Source organism: Hyla sarda, chromosome 7 (assembly GCF_029499605.1).
Source record: "Hyla sarda isolate aHylSar1 chromosome 7, aHylSar1.hap1, whole genome shotgun sequence".
NCBI classification, from domain to species: domain Eukaryota; kingdom Metazoa; phylum Chordata; class Amphibia; order Anura; family Hylidae; genus Hyla; species Hyla sarda.
Window position 1 is genome coordinate 110604011 of NC_079195.1, and position 27076 is coordinate 110631086.

At 44.5% G+C, this 27076-nt stretch overlaps 1 protein-coding gene across 2 annotated transcripts in view; it reads left to right on the forward strand.

Annotated features, from left to right (window-relative positions):
- The window catches only part of ECD (ecdysoneless cell cycle regulator), a 44492-nt gene extending 17462 nt beyond the window's left edge, over positions 1-27030 (forward strand). Inside the window, exons 4-14 of one of the 2 annotated variants that reach the window (XM_056530429.1) lie at positions 257-344; positions 1322-1497; positions 3884-4076; positions 4199-4327; positions 10307-10432; positions 13453-13538; positions 14290-14396; positions 22708-22882; positions 23867-23934; positions 24744-24943; positions 25033-27030. In XM_056530429.1, the coding sequence (XP_056386404.1) occupies positions 257-344; positions 1322-1497; positions 3884-4076; positions 4199-4327; positions 10307-10432; positions 13453-13538; positions 14290-14396; positions 22708-22882; positions 23867-23934; positions 24744-24943; positions 25033-25275 (1591 nt within the window). In that variant the 3' untranslated portion in view covers positions 25276-27030. The remainder of the gene's footprint in view (positions 1-256; positions 345-1321; positions 1498-3883; positions 4077-4198; positions 4328-10306; positions 10433-13452; positions 13539-14289; positions 14397-22707; positions 22883-23866; positions 23935-24743; positions 24944-25032) is intronic. The other variant, XM_056530430.1, reaches the window with a different exon arrangement.
- Positions 27031-27076: the final 46 nt, after the last annotated feature.

Sequence of the window (27076 nt, forward strand, 5' to 3'; positions counted from 1 at the left end):
GGGAAAAAAAATGTAGGGAGTTAAAACCCACAAAGAAAACCACACAACACTCTTAGTAAATCAGGGCCACTATGTTTGTTCGTCCTGTCCTTTCACCATGTTGATGTATTAGTAGACCTGTCATCTAACTGGTTCCACCATTTTTGTAGTATTATTAAAACAGATTCTTCTAGTTAGTGATTGCCACCATAAATAAATATGCACACATATGCAGTCATTGTCTGAAGTTTTTATGCCTCTTCCTTGTTTATTACAGTGTTGAAGACAATGATGGAGAGTTTCTGTTGATAGAGGCCGCCGATTTCTTGCCCAGGTGGCTTAAGCCAGAGAATAGCTCTAATCGGGTAGGTACATTTTTTTATGTTCAACCCCTTTAGTCATTTTCATACACTAAAGCCCTATAGGTACCCTTTAAAGGAAATCGGTCACCAGTGTCGCCTGCACTAACCTTTTGGTACCGACGGATAGTGCAGGTGACACTGATTACAACAGCACTTACTTTGTCCCGTTTCGTGGCGGGGATCTCCGGTAATCTTGGCCATTAGCTCCAGCTCCGGACACCTTACTTGGGGAATGGGCAGAGCTTAGTGACATCACCACTGCTGTGAGACCCAGCAGAGAGCAGTAACGTCTGGGGCATGGGCGGAGCTTAGTGACATCACCACTGCTGCTCCCTGCCAAGGACCGCAGTTACAGAACAGCAGCGGTGACGTCACTAATCTCCACGCGTGCCTCAAGCCGGGTGCCTGGAGTGGAGCTATTGGCCAAGATTACCGAAGATCCCCGGCACGGGACGAGATGAGTACCATTGTCATCAGTGTCACCCGCACTACCTGTCCATACCGACAGGTTAGTGCAGGTGAACACTGGTGACAGATTTCCTTTAATGGGTTTAAATGTACCCAGAATGTGCGATAAAAAATAAAAAAAAATACATATCTCCTTCGATTACCACCACAGCCTCCAGTATCAGCTGCACTTCCTGGAGCTGGAGACTGTACGTCACATCGCTGTTCATCCAATCTCTGACTACAACGGTGTACTGCCTTTTGGCCATGTGATGTGCAGTCTGCAGCTCCTTGAAGTGCTGCAAACAATGGGCGCCAATAACAGAGAATGGACAGGAGGTAGATTATGGCTTTTCTTTGTTTTATTACACATTCTGGGTACAATGCTGAAAAGAAAAAAAGATTTTGCTGGGAAACCCCTTTAACACGACACAGTAGATTTACAATTTATAACCCAAATATGGGAACCAAACCCGGCCAGCCATACAACACTGCAGAGATTCTGTTGAGTTTCCCTGATTTTGTTTCACCAGGTCTTTTTCTATCATGGAAAGCTGTGCCTCATACCAGTGCAGCAAGATGAGGGAGATCTGCCAGATCCAGCATCCAATATGAACATATCACAAGCCCTCATGTTACTCTCTGCACATCCAGAGGCCTTTACAGCAACAGAGTCCATAACTAAAGCTATTGAGCGGAGAATTAAAGGGTAAAAAAAAAATCATAATTATATCTATGTTTAGTTTTATTTGTCTTGTTCTGTTGATATTTTACACCATATGGACTTTTGGGGGGATATATCATGAGAGCAGATTTTTGCGCAGTGCTTAACTTTTTGTGCAAGCGCATGCGTTCTCAGTTGCTACACAGAATTCATCACGTGGTGCCCATCAATTCATACATTTTGTGCAAATGACAGGAAGCAAAAACATGGTGCATTTACACACTGTTTATGTTTCCGTTTATTGTATATGTTTTTTTGGGGGAAAAAACATACGTTAAGAGATGCTAAAAGTGGAGGCTGCTGTATGCCATCAATTTTACATTATAAAAAAAGACCATAACATATGTTTTTTTTTTTGTACACAATAGCATAGTTGACTACAAAAACATTGTTGAAATGCAGTCTATAAAGGATTATTTAGTCAAAATAAAGTGCAGAATATCATTGTTTGTTACATTAAAGCATTTTTTTTTATTGAATAACTTATCAGGCTTCTATAGTCATCATTACGAGCTAGTTGTAGGTAAGCAATGAAGGAAAATGTATGTTAATAAAAGAATCACTTGAAGAAACCAAATATTAGAAAAAAGCAGCACCCAATAGAAACATAACTTTAACAAATCATTTAGAATGCACCAACAATCCAACCTTATTGGTCTTATGAAAAACATGCAAGTGCTACTGCCATTCTGGCAGACTCACTGCACTACAACTCCCAGCATCACCACGCAGCCTTCAGCTGTCTGGGCATGCTGGGAGTTGTGGTCCCATCAGCTTAACTACAACTCCCAGCATGCCTGGGCAGTCTTTAGCTGTCTGGGGATGCTGGGAGTTGTAGTCCTTTTGCTGTCTAATCTAAGCTAAACTACAACTCCCAGCATGCCCTGGCAGCCTTCAGCTGTCTGGGCATGCTGGGATTTGTGGTCCCATCATTTCACTACAACTCCCAGCATGCCCGGGCAGCCTTCAGCTGTCTGGGCATGCTGGGAGTTGTTGTCCCTTTGCTGTCTAATCTAAGCTAAACTACAACTCCCAGCATGTCTGGGCAGCCTTTAGCTATCTGGGCATGCTGGGAGTTGTAGTCCTAAACTACAACTCCCAGCATGCCTGGGCAGCCTTTAGCTGTCTGGGCATGCTGGGAGTTGTAGTCCCTTTGCTGTCTAAGCTAAGCTAAACTACAACTCCCAGCATGCCTGGGCAGCCTTTAGCTGTCTGGGCATGCTGGGAGTTTTAGTTCTTTTGCTGTCTAATCTAAGCTAAACTACAACTCCCAGCATACCCTGGCAGCCTTTAGCTGTATGGGCATGCTGGGAGTTGTTGTCCTAAACTACAACTCCCATGCTGGGAGTTGTGGTGCCTAACCCCCTTTCACTTTTAATACTAAACTATACTAAATTACAACCTACACTAATGTACGGCTACGCTACCTACCTACGCTATTTGCGTAGTGCTGCGTATGCGTAGTACTACTTTAGCTGCGCCCGCTGCTCTACTTTCTGTTCCCCGTTCCCTGAGAGTTAACAGGGGACGGGAAGCAGAGCAGCGGGCGGGGAGGCAAGCGGTTGTCAGCGCTATCGGGCATAGGGATCCCGATAGCGCTGTCGAGTGATCGCGCTGGCGGGTGACAAGCTGATAACGCCACTATCGGGCGTAGGGATCCCGATAGCGGTGGCGAACGAGCGCGCAGCTGATAATGCCGCTATCGGGCATAGGGATCCCGATAGCGGTGGCGAACGAGCACGCTGGCGGGTGACAATGAAACAGTAAAAGTATTAGCTTCTGTGGCCCGATACTGCTCTCGGAATCTGGCCACAAAGGCCATGAGAGCTCCGTGCAGCTTCGGGCTATCATAGGGAGAGATCCTCTCCCTGTGATAGCCCAAGCGAGACTGCCGTGAGCTGCGATGCCTGATGATTAAATATGTCACGTGACACTCGCATCCCCCCCCCCCCGCAGTAACCAATGGTTGGGGGGTGGTGTGCGAGGGTCAGCCTATAGAATGTAATGGAGGCGGAGCGCTTGAGCAGGGAAAACTGCTGAGTCACTACATCAAAATCTATGGCAAATCACAATCTACGGCACTGCACCGACACTCACCATAATTCTTCAGCTTTTTCTTTATTAGAAAATTATACTCACATATTACAAAGCAGGTAGATGCAAACAGGGGGGCACCACAAGGCTACAGCAACCGCTTCACCATTTGCGAAACAGCTGCTGTAGCCTTATGGTACCCCCTGTTAAATTTGTGAGTATCATTTTCTAATAAAGAAGAAGCTGAAGAATTATGGTGAGTGTCGGCTATTTCAATCTTCATGAAAAATTTGGTGATAAATTGGTAGTCATTTATTCGGTAATTGATATTTTTCAGGTACCCCGAACAAATTAAGGATTCCTTCCATCGAGCCCATTGTTTTGTTCCTGCTGAGATTGTCGTTGTATTAAAGGAGCGTCCACAGTTGGTTTCAGCAGCAGTCCAAGCATTTTATCTCCGAGACCCTATTGACATAAAATCCTGTCGCACATTTCGTCATTTTAAACCTGAAAGGCGTTTGTTGACATCGGTAAGAACGCTTCGCTCATTCTATGTTATGCTTCATTTATACATTTATCTCATTGCCCACCATGCTTCAGACATACTTTCATACGTTAGTACTGAATAATTGGAAATATCTTTCATTTATAGGTGACTTTTACAAAGTGTCTATATGCTCAGCTCAGTCAGCAGAAGTTCCATCCTGACAAGCGCAGCGGATACACCGTTCCTGCTCTCTCACATCCTAAGTACAAAGCACATGAGCTGGGAATGAAGCTGGTATAAAGTCTTTATGTTATTTTAATTTTGAGCAATGGAAATAAGAAGAGTACCTTGAACTGATCTAACTCATGTAGCTGTTTACATTACTATAGGTTTTCTCACCTAGGATCACCTATGTGCAGTATAGATGATAAATAGTAGATTAATGGGGGGGCTTCCTGTAGGAAAAATCAACATGTATGCTAGACTATCGCTTCAAACTGGTCTACCATCCTGGTAGAGAGGAACAGGGGTCCACCTAGCCTGTGGGTAAGATATAAAAAAAATTTGGATCCTAAAACACAAATCAAAAATTGGTCCGCACATCTGACCTGTCACTATATTCATGTGGCCCAAACCATGAGCAACATGAAACACTGACCTTCAGACTTAAAGGGGTACTCTGCTGCTCAGCGTTTGGAACAATTGCAATTGTTCCGAATGTTGGAGCGGGCGCCAGGAGCGTGTGACGTCATAGCCCTGCCCCCCTTGACGTCACGTCCCACCCCCTCAATGCAAGTCTATGGGAGGGGAGGGACGTCATGAGGGGCGGGGCTATGACATCACAAGCTCCCGGTGCCGACTCCAGCGTTCAGAAAAGTTTGCTCCAAATGCTGGGCAGCGGAGTACCCCTTTAATGGGAACCATGCCAATTTTATATGATGCTCAGAGCTCAAGTGTCAAGAAGGCTGTGTTGAGCCGCAACATTCATGTCTCCTCTTTATATTCCTGTTCCTGCCTTGGCTGATTGACATACAGGGCTCAGTGCTGGAAGCCAAACCCTGTACATCAATCAATACATCAGGGCAGGGAGGGGTGGGGGAGGGAGAAAGTGTGTTGCCGCAGCTTGGCACCACCTCCTTGACAATTGTGTTTTCAGCATAATCTAAAACCAAAAGATTTTCTTTTAACACATGATGCACACTGAACAGCTGGGCCTTTTCAGAATAAGCATAGACTTATCTTTGGCCTTGAATCGGGCTCCGCAAGATTGTGACGATCAACCAGTCACGACCGATAGATCTCTCTCTGTACACAAATAGGGAGGGATCTGTTAATCTGAGAAGGGGATCACCCTGATGACTTGGGGCTCCATTCCTGGGCAAGTTACAGTGATGATTACTCTAAAATGGTACAGTCATTCATAGTGACTTATATTATTGTGATAAGGACGCCTGTCAGTATTTCATACTGCCTATGGTTTAGGGAGGATGAAACTTACAAAACGTTCCTTTTAATTGTGACAGGTAAAGTTCTTATATTTTATGTGTTTCTGATCCTCATTATTTCTATGGAGACAGTGGATGGAAAGAAATACTGTTCTTATCTAGAAGCAGAAAACTGCCACAGGTTCAAGTGTATTCAGCTTCATTTCACTCTTCGTAAACAATGCTCATAAAAAATATATTGGAAATATTCTCATTATAGTATATATTTCCCTCTATTATACACTTGTGAGATGATATTGCAAATTGTTACGGTGTCCACTTTTTCAGACTGTAGGGGCCCATGCATACTACTGGTATTCAGCTCGGAATTAATTCAGTTCAGACTCTAATCTTGATGGGATTCTGCTGCTCAGTGTACACCAGGGCTCAGGTCCTGCAGGAACGCATAGGAAAGGTGTTCCTGCACTTTTTCCATGACCGGAACACTGTTCCCATTAGCAGGAGTCCTGCAGGAGTTCCCACAGTTTTTTCCCCAGGACTTGACCCCTGGTGTACACTATGGAAGTTCCATTGCGGAACCTTTAATGCAGATCTGGATTCCGCCCATAAAATAACCTTGTTTATTATTTAGGAGAAATCCGCCTGGAAAAGCTCATTAGTCAAGGGGACTTTTATTTCAGCTCTTATTTCTGCTAAATAAATTTCATGTGAAATAAGTGCTGATTTCGTACAGAAATTTCTTGTTGAATTTCCATAGTGTGCAGGGGCCCTAATGAGAATAGATGGGAGAGTCATTAAAATTTGTAGATACGAAAGAAAGGACTTCAGAGAAAGACAGGATCACACACCGCTGATCGGAACAGGAGAAGCAGAGCCACGGAACCTTCAGGTAAGTAACTTTATTGATCCAGCATGTAACGCGTTTCTCTGCACATGTGCAGCTTCATCAGGAATATCACATGGGTAAAATACACCTGGTTATATTCCGGATAGTGTTAACCCTTTAGTAGAAAAATTTGTTACAGCTTGGTCACAAAAAACATGCCAATGACTGACACATCACATTAAGATCACAATGAACAAGAACATAATAATATAACAACATATACTTGAAAGGGACCATATACTCTATAAAAATGCAAGATCTCAAAGAACAGTAGTGAAAAATCTGTCACTTTAAAAAAAAAATCTGATAATCTGACCCCTATTGAGAGAACTGCTATCAAAACCTTGCAGGATAATGGCAAAATTATTATTCATCCTGTTTCCCCCCAAACTTCATAAGAATTTTATGAATTCCCTTGGACACGCTATTATTTCCGGTATTGGTTCCATCACTACTAATTTGTCCAATTTTATAGATCTGTTTTTTTACAGCCTTATGTGTCAAAACTTCCCTCATATTTCAGAGATTCTGCTCAGATTATAGATGAATTAAATAATTTACCATTACCCTTTGATATTCATTTTTCATTTTTTACGTTGGCTGTATGCTCCCTCTATTCGAATATCGACACTGATCGTGGCCTTGCAGCAATGCACAAAACATTTATTGAAGACAGCACTTTTGGTGAAAATCTGTCAGATTTTTTACTTGAATCTATTGAGTTTATTTTAAAACTTAATGCTTTAGTTTTAATGGTATTGTTTATAGACAGACCAGGGGCTGTGCCATGGGGACTCGATTCGCCCCCAGTTATTATGGCACAGACCCCTGTTTTAGTTCTTTTGTATATTTTTTTCCCGTCGTTATATTGACGATCTTTTCATTATATGGCTTGGTACAGAATCTGAAGCCAGAGATTTTTCTAGGGAATTGAGTTGCAATACATAGGAATTGCAGTTTACTATGCATTTCTCATCAGTATCTATTAAATTTTTAGATTTCAAGATTTTTAAAACCCTTACTGGGCATATATCTACGAAAACATTTTTATCTGTTGACGTGAACAGTTTTTTTTTTTTACATTTCAACAGTGCTCACTACCCTAGTTGGCTTAAGGGAGTACCATATGGGCAGCATTTGCGTATATGCAGAAACTGCAGTTCTGATACTCATTTTGAAAAGCAAGTTGCAATTCTGAGAACACGTTTTTGTGAGAAAGGATACCCCCGAGCTTTGTTAACAGGTGCTTATAAGAGAGTAAAACACAGGAAACAATCGGAATTAACAACAGTAAAAAGTAAGAAAGATAGAGAAAAAATAGCAGGAAATACTGATCAGAATTTTCGGTATAATTTTGTAGCCAATTTTAATAGTGAGGTGACTCTGATTAAGAAGATATTACAGAAAAATCTGGTGCCAGAATTTCCCATGATCACCTTCCGACGTTCCAAAAACTTGCAAAATCTTATTGCTCCTAGTAGGCTAAAAATTGTAAACACAGTTCAAACGAGGTGTGGATGCGTCCTGTGTGAGAAAATCGGATGTCTATGCTGTGACCTTATTCCCCTTCCTATTATCAGTTTCACATCTACATAGACCAAAAGAACATTCCCAATTAAAGGTGTTTACTCCTGTGATACGACCTATGCTATCTATTTATTACATTGTGGCTGTAATTTACAGTATGTCGGCCGTACTGTTCAAACAGTACAGGCACGCATGAACAAACATAGATTTAATATCAAACACAAATTCATGTTCCATAGTGTAAAACACAAAGAGAAAAAGAAACACAGCCGCACATCCACCATTTGTAATTTGATCTACTTGCTTCTCAGCATAAATTCAAAACTAACAGGTTGTTAGTATACATTTTGATCAAAAAGTACAAGCCCATACGCCACATCATGGCCACCTATTTAGATGGGTCCCTAACCTAACACTGGCATAGTGCCGGGCGGCAACCACCACCACTGCGACACCATGCCCACAAGGGGAATAACCCATTGGCCTGGCAGCCCCACTGCTGCCCGACCAAGCCCCTGGCTCCGGGCCACTCCAACCCACAGACAAAGCACCACAGTAACAATGATCGCCGCAGAGCACCACACCAGTGTGAACACCTACCATGTGCTCCCTGTTTGAGGGTTGGGAGAATGTTAGGAGGAAACCCTTATGCAGTCTCCTGCTGATTAAAATCGCCTGGGCTGAATGGGTGGAGCAGAGTGCTGGCTATGAAAGAGGAGGAGAGACTACAATTGTAAAACACAAAGAGAAAAAGAAACACAGCCGCACATCCACAATTTGTATTTTGATCTACAGGTTGCAGGAGACTGCATATGGGTTTCCTCCTAGCTTTCTCCCAGTCCTCTGGCAAGAATTACTTGGTAGGTGTTCACAGTGGTGTGGTGCTCTGCGGTGGTGGTTGTTACTGTGTTGCTTTGTCTGTGGGGTGGAGTTGCCCAGAACCAGGGGCTTGGTTGTGCAGTAGTGGGGCTGCCTGGCCACTGGGTTGCTCCCCCCTGTGGGTCTGGTGTCGCGGTGGCAGTGGCTGCTGCCCGGCGCTACGCCAGTGTTGGATTAGGGGCCCACTCGGAATAGGTGGCCTTAACGTGGCGAGTGGGCTTGTACTCGCCATGTCAGTGAGCTTGTATACTAACAATCTGTTAGTTTTTGAATTTATGCTCAGAAGCAAATAGATCAAAATACAAATTGTGGATGTGCTACTATGTTTCTGTTTCTCTATTTTTGTTTTATAAATGCTCCACAGTGTGTCTCGAAATTTTTCTGTGATACATCAGGGCTGCCCAGATACCTTGAGATTGACAATTCTTGAATAATTTCCTTTGTAAGTGCATAATAGATATCAGCATCTTATAAACTTTGAGCCTTTCTGTATACATAAGCTGGGAACATTGGTTCCCCAGGGTTTAAACAAAACAATTGTTAATGTTTGTTTTTATGCCGAATTTCCTTTTATTGTGTGCACCTTTTTCTATGCACCTGTCTATGGGTTATCTTGCGAAAAGATTTGTGCGTCTTTATATCCATATATTTTTTTGTATTTTGTATTTTTTTCCATTTTATTTTTATCATATTGTTTTGAGTGGGCTGTATAGTATAATCGTGGCATTATTTAGTCTTTCTTCTGATAATATGTGAAATGTTATTATTCTGGAGCACATATTGTGCTGTTCTTTGAGATATTGCATTTTTAGAGTATATGGTCCCTTTTAAGTATATGGTTTATTTAGTTATTGTTTGTTGTGATCTTAATATGATGTCATTGATTGGCATGTTTTTTGTAAACAAGCTGTAACAAATTTTTCTACTAAAGGGTTAACACTATCCAGTATATCACCAGGTGTGTTTTACCCATGTGATATGCCTGATGAAGCTGCACAGCGAAACGCGTTGCATGCTGGATCAATAATGTTACTGACCTGAAAGTTCCATGGCTCTGCTTTTCTTGTTCCGATCAGCGCCGGGTGATCCTGTCTGTCTCTGAAGTCCTTTCTTTTGTATCTACATCTTGATAGGACGGCTGCAGATGGAACTTATCTACGTGCTCTTCCCATTGTTGTGTATGTTACACAACCAACTTTGGTAAGCAGCTGTCTTCCTCCTCTCCCCCCCCCCCCTTGGGATTACTTGGAGTCCTGCACATGAGAGCGCCTTCTCCCCTTTCTTGCTTCTCAGATTAAAATTTGTAGGAAAGGTTAACCAGTTTCTAAGAGCAACCAATCAGATCGCTTTTTTCATTTTTCAGAGTTCTTTTTAAAAAGGAAAGAAGAATTCTGATTGATTGCTATTGGCAACTGCTCCACTTTTCCTCTGCATGGGTTTTGATATCTCCACAAGAGGTTTTGGAAATGTCTCTTTATAAATTTTCTGTTGTTTTATTGTTTTTTGACTTTCCTCATTGATCTGTTTTTCCATCAGGCACATGGTTTTGAGATCTTGTGCAGCAAGTGTACTGGGTCTGACGCATTGGCTACAAGGCATCCTTCACAGAGCCCGCTCTGGACTGGATTTTTAAGCAACTTGAAAAAGAATGATTTCTTTAAGGTAAGACAAGTTAAATTATGTATCCATATTAAATCACTACAGTGCATTTACTACATGTGTCTGGTAAGCATCATCTTCATCCAATACAAAACAATATAAAAGATAAGCCAATATGCCTTTTCTCTGTACTATGAGTCTTTGTTTTGATGACTGGTGTTCATGATATCCAGGCGCTCATAGCTTTCTTGTAACTATGACAGAAAGCGGCCATTGCCTGGTATACTGGTGTGCTTGGTCTGTTAAGGGAGGTGGTAAGTGTCAAAGTAACATCCAAGTGAATGCTAGAATGCCAGCAGAACATTGCATGCCTAGACCAGGGGTCTCCAAACTTTTCAGTATAAGGACCACATAGTATATTTTTCACACATGTTTGAGGGCCAAAGTAAGAATACATATACTCCCACCATCGTCTATTTGCCTCCTGCAAATTCATATTATCTTCTAACACTTTTTTTTCCAGCCCCAATTGTAGCTCTGCTCCACTCTCTTGTTCTCCCACACCATGTCTCCCGTTGCGCCGTGCACTCACCACCATGACATGGAGTCCCATGGTAGAGCATGTGACCGATACACGCCACTCTGTCTCTACAATGCAGGGGGCAGAGAGATATGTATTGTTCACATGGCTCCTTCATAAGACTCCATGCAATGGACGGGCAACATACAGCGGGGAAGTGACATATTGTTGGGTGACGTTGGTGATATGGGGTCTTGGCATTCCCCAGGTTAGTGGCACCCGCAGCAGACCTCCCGCTCCTCTCCTGACGTAAGATCTGCAGGCTAGGAAAAAGCTTCTGGCGGGTGACCGGAAGTGGCCCGTGGACCATAGTTTTAAGACCCCTGGCCTAGACTATTAAAGTGCCCCAGGTAAGCAACACATTCACTTAGCCGTCCACATGATGCTGGGTGAAGAAAACAGATTACATTTATATATATATATATATATATATATATATATATATCAGATAAAGGGTTGCAGAAAAAGCATTTGTACTTGTATGGAGGTAAACCCGTTGCTTTATAGGGTTCTTAAATATAACCCATCATTCTAACAGTTCCGCGAGCGGAGATTCCGCCTTTCGGCCGCCGCCGAAAATACTACGGCGCTAGGGCCACAGGGCACTGAGCCGTCATCATTGACGGCTATGCAGTGCTCGCGGACTTCCGCGCAAAGAATGAACATGTTCTTTCTTTGCGCGGAACAATTTCAGTAGCGGAATTGTCCGCCGCGGAAATTCCGCAGTGTGAATGGGTCTCGTGGAGACCCATTCACACTAATGTTAAGTTCACACCCCGGAATTCCGTGGGAATTCCGTAGTGTGAACGCACCCTTATAATAGAGAAAGGTGCAGAATAATAAACAACTGTATCTGCTGGAGCATTCACAAATCAAACTTGTGCAGAACTGGTACAGTGTTACACCGAGTGCAGGGTCTGAGTTGGTTGTGCATGACACAGTGATTCCTTTTTTTTTTTATGCCCCCTTCAAATCTGCACTTGGCATAACAGTGGGTATATGCATTGCCTGATGGACCATATAATATTTATGAAAATAAAAAATGTTTATAAATAAAAATGGTTTCTTAAAAATGGTCATACATATCTAAATGTAACGATCTTTTAAGTTTAAGAAATACCTTGTTATTCTGTGATGTTTCGCGTTTGTATCTACTTTTTTTTTTTTTTTTTTGTGGTTACTGAGACCCCCAATAATTAGTAAACTTATAGGGGGAATTTATCATTAAAGGGGTACTCCGTTGGAAACTTTTTATTTTTATTTTTTATCAACTGGTGCCAGAAAGTTAAACAGATTTGTAAATTACTAAAAAAAAAAAATCTTAATCCTTCCAGTACTTTTAGCTGCTGAATACTACAGAGGAATTCTTTTCTTTTTGGAACACAGAGCTCTCTGCTGACATCATGACCACAGTGCTCTCTGCTGACATCTCTGTCCATTTTAAGAACTGTCCAGAGTAGGAGAAAATCCCCATAGCAAACATATGCTGCTCTGGGCAGTTCCTAAAATGGACAGAGGTGTCAGCAGAGAGCACTGTGGTCATGATGTCAGCAGAGAGCACTGTGTTCCAAAAAGAAAAGAATTTCCAATGTAGTATTCAGCAGCTAATAAGTACTGGAAGGATTAAGATTTTTCAATAGAAGTAATTTACAAATCTGTTTAACTTTCTGGCACCAGTTGATGTAAAAGAAAAAAAAAGTTTTCCACTGGAGTACCCCTTTCAGTTTGGTAGTTTTTGAGAGTGTACATGGGTCATTTTACTACTGTGTTGTGGAGTGCGCAGAATGTATGATATTGGTTTTATCTTCTCCAAAAGCCATCAGCCCTATACAAAATATACTTTTGTGTTCTTGCATCATTATCTTTCATTCCATGTCTGCAGCTTATAACATGCAGATGAGCTGACATTCACTTTAAAGTATATAAAATATAGCACACAAATAATAAAAAAAAACACCAAATTAAATAAAAATATGAACTTGCCTATCTAGCACCAAACAGTACACAGATAAAATGTGTATATGTACACATATCATGATACACCATGATTGTGAATCCTGGAATTTTTACACTTAAAGGGGTTTCCAGTATTTTACTTCTACCCCTATCCAAAGCGCTGTACTCATGTATGTCCGGCTCTCCCATAAAGATGCATGGAGAGATACACTTATCCTATATGCTGGACTACCCATTTAAATTTCACAAAAACAACATGATAAAGTCTTTGTACTCTACAACATAGCCGTGAACTAAACCTTATACACTTTCAAAAACACTCAAACTGCATGACACAGTTTCTCAATAGACTTTCTAGAAATCTGTACATGGCCCATTCTGCCTTATGAGGAGAATGGAAACAAACTTCTTCTGTCTTCTAGTTTTACCGATCGGCAGGGATCTTAGCACCTGGACCCTCACCAATCTAAACTTCTGACATATCAGAAGTTTGTTTAAATGATAGTTCCTCCTTTATACATTATCAATGACTCTGTTTTACTTTTAGGGTGAATTAGAGGGATCAGCACAATATTGTGAACTTATGAAGAAAGCTGAGATTTACTTCCAGCAGTCAGTATTCAAGTCAGAGAGGTAAGAGGTTTACAAAAACAAATGGAAAAGAAATGATCTGATAATATGGAATCTTTTGGGACTAGACAGAGGCCAGATTATCAACTGTGACAGGGCAGATACGAATCCAGCATACAACTATTCTGCCCCCAGGAAGTCTATGGTAGCAGAAGATCATGGGGAAGTCCCTGGACATGGACTGTTGTATTATGATGTGCTTTGGGGTATTTTCCCTGATAACACTAACACTTGCTACCTGCACAGATAACAGCTGATTGTTGTGTGTCCCCTGTCATCACGTTATCATCTGTCTAGCTAATAGTTTGTCTAAAGCTTCCCTGCTTCCCTCCCACTACACCCTAGTGTCTATACTGCAAAATAGAATCCAAACGAGATTGCACTCACCATCCACGGACTTTATTCAACAGAGTGTAGGCATGTATGGGAGGCAGGGGCACACCGGTGTATCCCTGCCTCCTCCTGTACATGCCTACACTCTGTTGAATAAAGTCTGTGGATGGTGAGTGCAATCTCGTTTGGATTCTATTTTGCTTTATTTTGTTGCTCACGCTGAGGTGCACCGCCAACATCCACACTTTGCCTCGTCTGCACTTACAGCATTCCCCGCTCCAAAATACTGCCCTAGTCCTGCAAGTGCCGGATCCCTATCACTCCGGTTTCCAGTGTCTATACTTGGATTCAGCAAGTGAGAGTGCTAAAGAACACATGAGATAATAGAGATTACACCCAAGATTTATTTGACTTTACCTAGTTCAGCAAACCTGAGTCCTGGTGAAGAAGTCCTGAGGTTACTTAGCACCCTGACTGTTAAAATGGATGAGCTGAAGAAAGAAGAAGATCATCTCTCTCCAGATGAAGGTAAATCTTAAAGGAGTTATACATTACCAAAAAACGTATCTCCTATCTGCAGGAATAAGTGATAGGTGTCAGATTCCGGGGGGGGGGGTCTGACGGCTGGGACCCCCCTGCGATCTCCTGCTCAGCGCCCCGGCTCTCTGCATAATTGCCGTGTGTGACCACAGTTAAAAGCAGTGACCGACATCCCCTCCATGCATCTCATCCCTAACGTTGTTTCTCCGGCTCTCTTATAGAGATGCATGTCGGCCATAGCTTAGTGCTGTGGTCACACACTGCACTGAGTTCACTTACCGTGCTCCGTGCTGTCGCTCCTATACTGCAGCCAGCCATGGCAGGCAGTAGTGAAGGGGTGCAGATAATACTGACCAATGCTATGCTATGGCATAGCATTGATCAGTGTATGCAATCTAGAGATTGTATGTAATAGTCCCCTATGGGGACTAAAAAATAGTGGGGGAAAATGTGGGGGGAAAAAAGAAACAAATAATTAAATAATAATAAATGTGAATTAATCCCTAATAAAAGTTTGGATCACCCCCTTTTCAAAAAATGTAAATACATTTTTTTTTTCTTTTATAAAATAGCCCTTCCTCTACTAAAAACTAAAGACACACCCATTTTTCCTATTTAAGAAAGAGCTTAAAAATAACCTTAAAAAAACCCTGTCGCGTGACATTGAAAAAAGGTATCGCTAATTGGTATCGGCGAGTACCTAAAAGAAAAAAGTATTGGTACTCGGGACATCCCTACATAGAATAGAGGAAGATATCCTGACGCCAAGGGCACACTGGAGGTGGGGGGGACATCAGTTTCACACAGCAACCGTGCTCCCTCCTGTCCCCCCCTCAACCTTTGTTTTAGAGCACCCCTAGCATCTGGATATCCTCCCCTATTCTGTGTTTTTATGCTTTAAAGAAATCTATGAGACCTCTGTAGATAAGTGCTGCCTATCTCTTCTGATGATCAATTGTGATGTACCTGGTGCCGTGATCTGTGATGTTTGGCATTAGCCACAGATCCTAGCTATGACGCACGCTCAGCTGCTGAGTGCGCTGCATAGTTTGGTAGCGTGTAAAGGGCACCTCCATGATACCTGACAGCGGGGGTCCTGCCAACAGGTATCGGATAAGGTATTGGGGACATTTGCACAAGTACAAGTACTCATGCAAATGTCCAGTATTGGTCCCAATACCAGTATCAGTATATCCCTAATTCTATGTTTTATGCTTTTAAATAAAGCTATAAGACTTCTGCAGATCAAGCAAGTGTCACCTATCTCTTCTGATGATCAATAACTATATGCATCACTAGTCCAGTCTATTGTTTCTGTTTGCCACAAAGAAAATATTCTGTCGTTTTTGCTACTAGGAGTACAGACCTGTAGCTGTACTCTAGCGTATTCAGCGGACAGATCAGTTTAAAGTAGTTTCAACTTTAAGGAACCTGTATTTATTTATTAAGGAACTATGTTCCAGATTTTTTATATATATATATATATATATATATATATATATATATATATATATATATATATATTACAACTTCCCTCTCCATCTAGCTAATGTGGTTCCATAGACTGGGTTGAAGATTAGGGATGTCCCAATACTGATACTAGTATCAGGGCCGATACCCAGCATTTGCATGGTATCGGGGACTTGTTTAATGTCCCCGATACCATGTCCAATCCCTGCTGCAGTGTGGCCATCCTCTCCTTAATGCCCCGCTCCTCTGCCCTGTTCTCCCGTCCGCATCATGGCGTTCTATGGAGGAGCATGTGGCACACACGTCACTCCACCTCCTCCACTGTGCAGAGTCTAACGCTACGGAGGAAGCAGAGTGACATGTATGTCCCATGCTCCTCCATAGGGCGCCATGATGCGGACGGGAGAACAGGGAAGCAGAGCGGCAACACCCGAGAGGGGACTGCCGCAGGTGAGCAACTACCAGTGGCACTACCGAGGGTGGTGGCTTGCTGTGTACAAGAGGGGGGGGGGGGTGTTATGTACAACTGGGGGCCTTCCGTCGACAAGGGGGGGGGGGTGCTGTGGACAAGGGGAGCCTGCTGTCTACAAGGGGGGGGGACGCTGTCTCCAAGGGGGTGTGTGAGGGCTGTGTGTGTGTGCTTGGTGCAACTACTTCAGCACCTTATATGCGGCTGTCTGCCGTGGCGCTGTTCGGGCCGGGCGCTTCCAGCAACGGCTTAGGCTGGGTTCACACTACGTTTTCTCCCATACGGGAGCGCATACGGCAGGGGGGAGCTAAAACCTCGCGCTCCCGTATGCCTTCGTATGCGCTCCCGTATGTCATTCATTTCAATGAGCCGGCCAGAGTGAAACGTTCGGTCCGGTAGGCTCATTTTTGCGCCGTATGCGCTTTAACAACCGGACCTAAAACTGTGGTCAACCACGATTTGAGGTCCGGTCGTGAAAGCGCATACGGCGCAAAAATGAGCCGACCGGACCGAATGTTTCACTCCGGCCGGCTCATTGAAATGAATGACATACGGGAGCGCATACGAAGGCATACGGGAGCGCGAGGTTTTAGCTCCCCCCTGCCGTATGCGCTCCCGTATGGGAGAAAACGTAGTGTGAACCCACCCTTACTTTCGTTTTCCCTCAGCGCCTTATCCGCGGCTTACAGCCGCTGCGCCGATTCGAGCCAGGCACTTCTGCGCCGGCTTACTTTCACTTTACTTTCACTTTAGGCCGCCCGCTCTGTTCCCCCGATCACTATGCGGACTGGACATGGCGCTCGGGACAAGGAGCGGGTGCCATTACAGTCCTTCTCGGCCGGTCTTAGCTCCGCCCACAGGGCTGGGAGCTTCCAGGGGCGCGAAGCAGCCCCCAATCAGCGCCGTGGGCGCGATTTTCACAATGTTGGGGGGGTGCCTTACTTCAGGCACGCCCCTCCCTTTCTATTTTCTGGTCTTTTTTAGTCTTCTTAGCTGCATGGAGTGAGTTCTCACTGCAGCTGACAGGGGACACAGACCAGGGTGAGAAGGCTAATACCTCTCTCCATCTCTTTTTCCACCATTATGTCCGCTCCCAGAGCTGTTCCTCCCTCTAGTCAGAAACCTGGAACATCAGTAACTTATTATTTTTGTAAGCACTGTAATACCAAGATGTCTGGTTCTGCTGAGCCCCCTTGCCCTGCCTGCTCCACTGCTCCCCCAGACCCCCTGATGCCCTTTCGGTCCCGGTAGGTTCAGCCGCTCACCACCCTGGGTTTCTCCCTGACCCAGTATATGGCTGACTTGACCCAAGTCTCCCGTTCGGTGGCTGAGGCCTCCTGGGTAGTGGTGTCCGCCCTGAAGGGGTCTTCCCTGCGCGGGCCCTCTGAGAGGGCCCGCTCCTCGTTCATGCTTCACGCTCTTACAAGCGTAATAGGGGTGCCTCGTCTGACTCTTCAATTGAGTTTTCAGATAGACGTGGGCGTTCCCCTCGTGGGTCCCGCCCCCCTGTCATCTGGGCACGAACATTGCTCCTCCTGAGGACGTTCTCGGATTCGCCGCTCTGCCACGCCAGAGCTGCGTATCCGGTCAGGGTCACTCCCCTCCAGGACTGCCTCTACTCATTCACTTCCCCTGGTGAACTGGTGGACGAGGCTTCCGAGCCGGCATCTGGCTCAGAGGACCGCTTGGACTCAATTGCAACGGTGAATTAATTGGTGACAGCCATAAGCCCTTCACCTAGAGGACCCAGGATCTTCGAATGTCTATCCAGAAGTATCCTTTCATCGTGCTAAGCCAGCACCTCAATGGTGCAGCTCTCACGCTGACTTTGACTACATTCTGGAATCTGCATGGAAACATCCAGACAAGAGGTTCCTGGGAATCAAGACAATCCAAGAACGTTATCCATTTGTCAAGGACCTTGTCGCTAAGGTGGTTTCCCCTCCCTCAGCGGATCCACCAATCTCCCGGATCTCTAGGGCGACTACACTGCCTCTGGCAGTTAACCGCTGCCTTCAAGGATCCCACAGACAAGAAGGTAGAATCCTTAGCGAGGTTTGCTTCTGAGGCAGCTGGCTCTTCTCTTCTTCCCATCTTCGCCTTGACAAGGCCCTGTCGGAGTGGTGCCAAAAGCTCCATCAGGATATCTTAGCGGGATCCCCCCATCAGAGGATCTATCTGCTCTGGCTCTCCAATGCTCTAAAGCTGGGGACTTTCTGTGCGCAGCTTCCACGTAGTCAGCCCGTTGTTCTGCCTTTGCTGTGGGTCACCTAGCGGCTCTCCGCCGCTTTATGTGGCTTAAAGCTTGGAATGCGGATGCCGCTTCCAAAAGGTCTCTCTCTGAGCTTCCCTTTACGTGTGGCAGTCTTTTTGACGACCGCCTCTAAGAGATTATCTCCGTGGCAACTAGAGGTAAGAGTTCCTTCTTACCTCAAAATAAGGCTCGCCCTTCTTTCCAATGGAAGTCCTTTTTCCTTTCGGTCATTTCGGACCTCTGGTTCCAGCTAAGGGTCCGGGCAGGCACCCTGGCGGGACAAGAAGGCTCCCTCGTGTCGGGCACGCCCGGCTTGCAAGTCGGACTCAAGTCGGACTTGCAACCGCTCCGGCCGTTTTGTGCCCAAATCGGGCAACCGCAAGCCCACTTCTGCTGAAGTGAGGACCCCACCCGTGTTTTCTTTCGGGTGGGAGGTCGTCTCTTGTTTTCCGAGACATCTGGACTTCACACATTCAGGACTCTGGGGTCAGGGATGTGGTGTCCAACGGTTACTGGATCGAATTTGCCTCCCTTACGAGGAATCTCGTTTTTCGATCCCGGGCCCCCCGGTCTCCCCCTCTGGCGAAGCAATTTCGAACGGCTCTCCAGTCTCTGCTTCTCCAGGGGGTTATCGTCCCCATTCCTCCAGGGGAACGTTTTTCGGGGCTCTATTCAGATTTTTTTGTGGTCCCCAAGATGGACGGTTCTGTACGACCAATCCAACCGTCACCTTCTCATCCATCACTTCAGAATGAAATCTCTCCGTTCGGGGGGTGGTGTCCCTGGAACAAGGGGAGTTACCTTCATCGGTGGACATCAAGGATGCCTACCTCCATGTGCCAGTATTTCCGGGCCATCATTGGTACCTCCGCTTGCGGTTCCGGAGAGGCACTTTCAATTCGTGGCCCTCCCCTTTGGTTTGGCCACGGCTCCTCTGGTCCTTACGAAGATCCTTGCGCCAGTGTTGGGCCTGTTTGGTCGAGGGGAATATCGGTAATATCCTATCTGGACGACCCTCTCATCAAGGTTCCAACCAGAGCCCAGACTCTGGAGAATCTGGACATCACTCTCCACTCTCTGACTCGCTTCGGGTGGATGGTCAACTGGGACAAGTCAGTCTTCTGTCCAACCCAGTCTCTAACCTTCATGGGACTTCGATTCGATGGCCTCTGCCCGCATTTGTCTTCCGCCGGACAAACGTCTGGCGCTCTGGTCGGGGGTCCGCTCCCTTCGGATCCAGTTGTCAGTCTCCATCTGCACAGTATGGACGTCCTGGGTCGGGTGGTGGCAACTATGGAGGCCGTACCCTTTGCCCAGTTTCATTACCGCCCCCTTCAACTGGCGATTCTCTCTCGATGGAATAGGTCTCCTCTGTCCCTCGATCGTCAGATTGTTCTCCCTCGCAGGGTCAGTCAGTCTCTGCTCTGGTGGCTCCGCTCCCCCCCTTCTTCTCCAAGGGCGGTCCTTTCTTCCCCTTCTCTGGCAGGTTGTTACACCGGTTGCCAGCCTGTCGGGCTGGGGCGGCGTGTTCAGGGATTGAACGGTCCAGGGACTCTGGTCTCCCCTGGAGACCCCCTTTTTCCGATAAACATATTGGAATAACGGGCGATTCTTCTTTGTCTTCTTCATTGGGAGTCCCGTATTCAGTCTCGTCCTGTCCGCATTCAGTCAGACAACGCCACGGCCTTGGCGTACATAATCGACACACATTCCGGGAGTGTTCAACTGGGAAGCGGACTTCCTCAGTTGGTCCTCACTCGACCCCGGCAAGTGGTCTTTTCATCCAGAGGTCTTCGCGCAGCTCTGCGACCTCTGGGGCCTTCCGGACGTGGACCTCTTTTCGTTCCAGCACAATCGGAAGATCCTTCCGTTTGTGTCCAAGTTCCGGGACCCTCAGGCTCTGGACGTGGATGCCCTAGTGATTCCTTGGGTGGGGTTCGCCCTACCTTATCTGTTCCCTCCTCTTCCGCTCCTTCCTAGGGTGCTGAGTAAGCTCAAGGCAGAGGACGTCCTCGCCTTTCTGGTAGCTCCAGATTGGCCCCGAAGGTCGTGGTACGCCGACGTAGTCAGGAGAGCGCTCCTCTGCGCCTTCCGCTCCGCCCGGTCCTACTCTCTCGGGGTCCTCTTGCCACCCCAATTTACAGTCACTGCATTGGTTGGCGTGGTGGTTGAAACCGCAGTTTTGAGGGCCTGCGGGTTCTCTTCCCAAGTCATTCACACCATGCTCTAGGTTCGTAAGCCCTCCTCCGCACGAATTTACCACCGTACTTGGCGGGTTTTATTTTCGTTGGTGTGAAGCTCAAGACTTCTCCCCAGTGACCTTCTCGGTTCCCCGTCTTCTCTCCTTTTTTTGCAGTCGGGGTTTGAACTGGGGTTGTCTCTCAGTTCCCTTAAAGGTCAGGTTTCGGCCCCTGGTTTCTATTCTCATGTCCGGACCTTCATGCAAGGAGTGGCGCATGCTGCACCTCCTTATCGGTCACCTTCTCCCCCTTGGGACTTGAACTTGGTTCTGAGTGCCCTCCAGGGTGAACCCTTTGAGCCCCTTAGAGAGGTGTCTCTCCGCCTCCTTTCTTGGAAAGTGGCGTTTCTTGTTGCTATCACCTCCATCTGGAGGGTGTCTGAACTGGCAGTTCTTTCCTGCTGTTCTCCATTTCTGGTGATCCACCAGGACAGGTAGTTTTCCGGCCAATTCCTTCCTTTTTGCGTAAGGTGGTCTCGGTCTTTCATCTCAATGAGGACGTTGTCCTCCCGTCCTTTTGTCCAGCTCCTTCTCATCCTAAGGAGCCTTTACTACGCAAGCTGGATGTAGTTTGGGCTGTTCGGTTTTATCTCTCCATCACTTCTTCGTTTCGTCAGTGTGATTCCTTTTGTCTTCCTTACAGAAGGTCGTCGCAAGGGACAACCTGCTTCAAAGGCCACCATTTCTCGGTGGATTCGGTCCGCCATTGCGGAAGCCTATCGCTGTAGGGGGAAGATTCCTCCTTTCAGGGTTGTGGCTCATTCCACATGTTTTGTTGGGCTTCCTGGGCTCTCCAGAATAGAGCTTCGGCCTCGCGGATTTGCAGGGCGACTACCTGGTCGTCTTTGCACACTCTCTCTCTCGGTTTTTCCGAGTTCATACTTTCGCATCAGCTGATGCTAGTCTGGGTAGTAAAGTGTTGCAGGCGGCAGTGGATCGGCCATCTGCCTGACTATTTATCTGCCCACCCAAGGGACGGCTTTGATATGTCCCACGGTCTGTGTCCCCCAATGAAGCCGATAGAGAAAAGGAGATTTTTTAACACTTACCGTGAAATCTCTTTCTCGAAGGATCCATTGGGGGACACAGCTCCTGCCCTTTTTGTTTTTTTTCCTTTGGTTCTCTGTCCGAGGGTGTGTTCTGTTGTGTTTTTTCTTCTGGTTCTCAGACAGTTTTGGGGTTTTTCTTTGCCCTATTGGTCTCCTCCTATTGCTCTGGAACTTAAACTGAATAGCTCAGAGCCTGAAGGCGGGTATATCCTGCTGGGAGGAGCTGACTTTTTTTTGTTACCATAGTGTCACACCTCCTAGAGACAGCAAGATACACCCACGGTCTGTGTCCCCCAATGGATCCTTCGAGAAAGAGATTTTACGGTAAGTGTTAAAAAATCTCCTTATTCTGGCCAATGGAGAAGAGAGAAATCTTGGCTCATACTACAGCAGCCGCCTCCATTGCACACAACAAGGAACCCAAATATCGGTACGGTAAGCAGCGCCAGAAACCGGGTCACCCTGATGTCAGATTCCCTTTAAAATAAAAGTGCTCATAATTTATATCAGCGAGTACTAGAATTAAAGTATCAGTACTCATACTCGGTCTTAAAAAATGGTATCGGGACATCCCTATTGAAGATGGCTTCCCAATAGTATCGGAAGCTTTTTATTGCACTATAGCTCCTTACTCGTATGCATTTCTTCACACTACTTAATGGATCAGCTCATCTTTTGGGACCTTTTTATTGGGATAGGACACGGGATGGTTTTAACTGGGTAACTTTCCTCATAATGATTAGCATACAAGAATGACAAATATAGTGATTATAAGAAGAATACCTGACTTATAGTGTAACACACTTGTGTGTTTAAAGATGACAGCTGGCTGGACTTGTCACCAGAAAAGTTGGAGCAGATCTTGCAGAATGCTGCTGGTTCAAAGGAACTTGGTGCTGAGAATGAGGAGCAATACAACTTGTCTGAAGTGACTGACAGCATGAAGGCATTTATCGCAAAAGTGTCTTCACACGAAGGAGCAGAGATGCCTTGGTTAGTATATTTATTAAATATTCCTTACAAGTTATTCTCCCATGAAAGATAGTAGACATGGAATGGCACTTTTATAGTGTAGCTGAATTATTCTATAACAAGTAAAAGCTATTCGCTAATAAATAAATGTTATCCAAGTTCAGAGGGACCATAGACAAGTCACACTGGGACTAAAGATGTGGCTGTGGTTGTATATATCAGTATCTTGTTAAAAAGGTATGTTGATGTATACTCAAGCATACTCCTGTCAGACCCATCCAGTTTAATGGCCGCATATCAGTGTGTGGCATATGTTTTTATATTGTTTGAAGTAACATAACTACTGGGCAGAGCCCCTGCTGTCTTTGGATCATCCTAGACTCTGACCTTTCTTTTACACCCTATATTCAGTCATTTGCGTGCTTTTGTCACCTGTATTTCAAAAACATCTCCAGAATCTTCCTCCTTTCATTCTGTTAATACAGCTCTGATTTATTCTTTTCTTGTTTACTGTAACTCTTTACTAATCAGTCTGCCCTTCTTTAATACTAAATGCAGCAGCCAGACTCCTCTTCCTCTCCCATACCAAAACACCTCCGCAGGTAGAGATTTCAACTGCAACTGTTTACTAGCAAGTGTAAACCGTAATAACTTGGGTCTGCCCCCTTCTGCTGGAACCACACTATCTTTCCCTGAAACCATGCCCATTCTACGAGTGTGGTGCATAATGGAGAAAAATCACAAAAATAGCACGCAGCTCGACTATGTTTAGATAAGTAAACTGAATGGGTCAACTGCAAGTACACTTCAGTATACGTTTGCATCCATTTTTGACAGAATACTATCACACATGGACTTAATAAATGCAGTGTGAACCCAGCTTTACAGAGCATCTTTTAATCCTATTTTTTAAGGCTGGTGCTATGTACAGACCTATATTACTGGACAGGTTTGAGCCACTCTTAATAATATTGGTGCATGCTTTTTCTTTTGTACCATATGCAGGAATCCTGCAGAAGCACCAATCACATTTGATGTTGATTCTTTCACAAGTGCTTTGGAAAAAATCCTTGGTAAGTTTTCTTTTATTGGGTTATTATTATATTGTTTGTTGTATGCATAGCATAGATCAGATAAAGCCCAATGTTAAATTACTAAATATTTTACTTAGTATCAATAAGCTGTAGTGCTTTTTGGCTAACAACCATAAAAACTAGTTGAGAAATGTCTTTTAGGGTGCATGTATCAAATAATTATGTATCCTTCCGGTAGAAGGCTTATTTCTTTTAAATCTAAATACTTAATAACAAATTCAAAATGAAAATTGAAAATATATCTGACTGTCAGGCCATTTATATAATGTAGATAATAACATGTATTGTCCCTGCAGCTTTTGCCATTTTGTCTCTGTGCAAAGACAAAATGAAGAAAGTGTGGGTAGGAGCATGTCACATAGCCTTAGTGTACAGAGCCCCGCTTGTCCTCAGGGCGCAGAGCCCCGCTTGTCCAGAGCGCGCAGAGCCCCGCTTGTCCAGAGCGCGCAGAGCCCCGCTTGTCCAGAGCGCGCAGAGCCCCGCTTGTCCTCAGCGCGCAGAGCCCCGCATGTCCTCAGCGCGCAGAACCCCGCTTGTCCTCAGCGCGCAGAACCCCGCTTGTCCTCAGCGCGCAGAACCCCGCTTGTCCTCAGCGCGCAGAACCCCGCTTGTCCTCAGCGCGCAGAGCCCCGCTTGTCCTCAGCGCGCAGAGCCCCGCTTGTCCTCAGCGCGCAGAGCCCCGCTTGTCCTCAGCGCGCAGAGCCCCGCTTGTCCTCAGCGCACAGAGGACAAAAAAAAACACAGGTACATTTTAAGAGGACACTATGCTCAGTCAATTCATTCCACAGGTCCCAGTCCAGAGGAACTTGATTCTGATGATCTAGACTTGGAAGAAGAATTTGAGTTACTGAACAGTGATGATGACGACTTGGATGAAGATCAGGCAACACCAGATGCCCTACAAAGCCTACAATCTTACATGGACTTAATGGACAGAGAACTGGCACATACACATATTGGCAAAAGCTTCACCAAGAAAAAAAATATGGTAAGGGTTCAATCAGTCAGGTAGCATGTATATTCATGTATAGAGGTCACTATTAAAGATTAGTTCTAATTTTCCTTTTTTTCCCCAAGCAGGGAGGAGTCCATCAAAAGACCAGTAAAGCTGATGAAAGTAGCTACGAGGAAGAGGTGAATGCCGACCAGTCTGATTTGGCTGCAGTTGATGTGGACTTAAATTTGGTCACAAATATTCTTGAATCCTTTAGCTCTCAATCTGGTCTGGCTGGACCAGCTTCCAATTTATTACAAAGTATGGGTGTGCACCTTCCTGACAATACTGACCAGGAGACAGAAGATAGAACTGAACCGCACTAAAATAAACCCAAGGTCTCTGAGATCACCAATATGGTACTTTCCTTTGTATTACACATTACATATCTGCTAATTCCGGATTTAAGTGGATTCTGTGCTCTGCAAGATTGATGGCAAAATCCTAGTGTATGCCATAGAAATGTGATCCATCCACTGGGACCCCAACCAATTACAAAAATGTGATTTCCCTAGGCAAAGAGCCATGTCAGTGTATTGCAGCATAGACCATTCAACTACAGTGGATTAAGACCAATGATATATTAAAGCCAAATCCTCGATATGCTAGCAATCTTGAAAATTACACATTTTCTATATTATTATTGTCTACAAAGTCAATCAAGAAGTGAAAGTCATGTGTTTCCTCCTATGTTAAACTGCACTTACTGGTGGCCTGAGCGGAAACATGGAACAGACTTCTGACAATTAATGTACCGCCCAAGGAAATGCTAGATTTACAGTTCGGTGGTATATTTTCTGTAGGCAACAGTATTTTCTGTTTATTTGGTTTCTTATTGTTTGTATGACATAGCACATTTATATATCCTGGGTTTTAGTTCCCCTCTACACAGGTAGCTGATCCTTATGATAATAACAGATGTTTTATTTATGCACATGCATGGATAATGTTGTTCAGAGGCTATCCATAATGCTTGAAAGCAGTTAATCAACAATGGTCTTTATAATGTTTTCAGTGCCTTAAACAGTGGAGACACACAGCATATCAGTGGTACCAATCATATAGTTATAGTAAGAAAACAATTGCTAATACAGGGGTGTGTGGAACACTAGGATAGAATATACAACAGAGCCTGATGTGGCATGCTATATTTGTAGTATTTAGGTTTGTTTTGTGCCTAAATTGCTGAAACATTCTGGATCTATATGTGTGTATATATATATGTGTGTATACACTGACATTATTTGTGACGGTTTACTTTTTTAATGTATATTTTTTGTAAATGTACTTTTCATGATGAAGAAAAGTTATCAAAATGTTCTACAATAAACAATTGAAGATATTTATCATAAAGTTCTGCTTGGTTCATATAATATATGATAACTGGCAGTCCTTAATGGTATAGTCCAGCTGTTATATAAGGGACCAAACCATAAGTCACTCCCTCTTTCTTTGCTGCTTTGTCAAAGGTAAATACTGCTCAATTTTCTCCCAGTCACTTACCACATATAGTTTATTCATTTATTTTATTAATTTCATACATAATTCATTATCCATTTATTTCATCAGATATATTTCATTATCTATTAATTTATTCATACATTATTTAGTCCATTTCATATATATACACTTAGTTCATCCATAGTAGAATACATTTTTCCACCCATATTGAATTATTTTCTTCATTATCATTATAGATTATCATAATTTTCCCTGGTTTCGGTACATTGCCGGCAACCAGTCACTTCATTTTTCTCTCAGACACGGTCTCTCCCGTTCTAAGCTGAATTTCCCGCTCTCTAATCACCTCAGCATCTTCGCGGCATCTCCTGTCAGCGCAGGCTTCTCCTCTGCAGCGGTGCCGAACGGAGCTGTATCTCCACTACAGAGTATCTCCTCACCTATATCTCGTTCCTATTCTATTGCTGTATCCCTTTCCTAGCTTATATATTTGGTGTATTAGTATATATATGTATTTATATATACATAAATATATGTATGGAGATATATTGAGACGCATCACTCACTGTGTATGACATCTTTCAGTCATTATCTGCTGCATATATCACCACTTCTGTATTAATTCATTACTAATTCATAATTAATGTATTATTAATTCATAATACT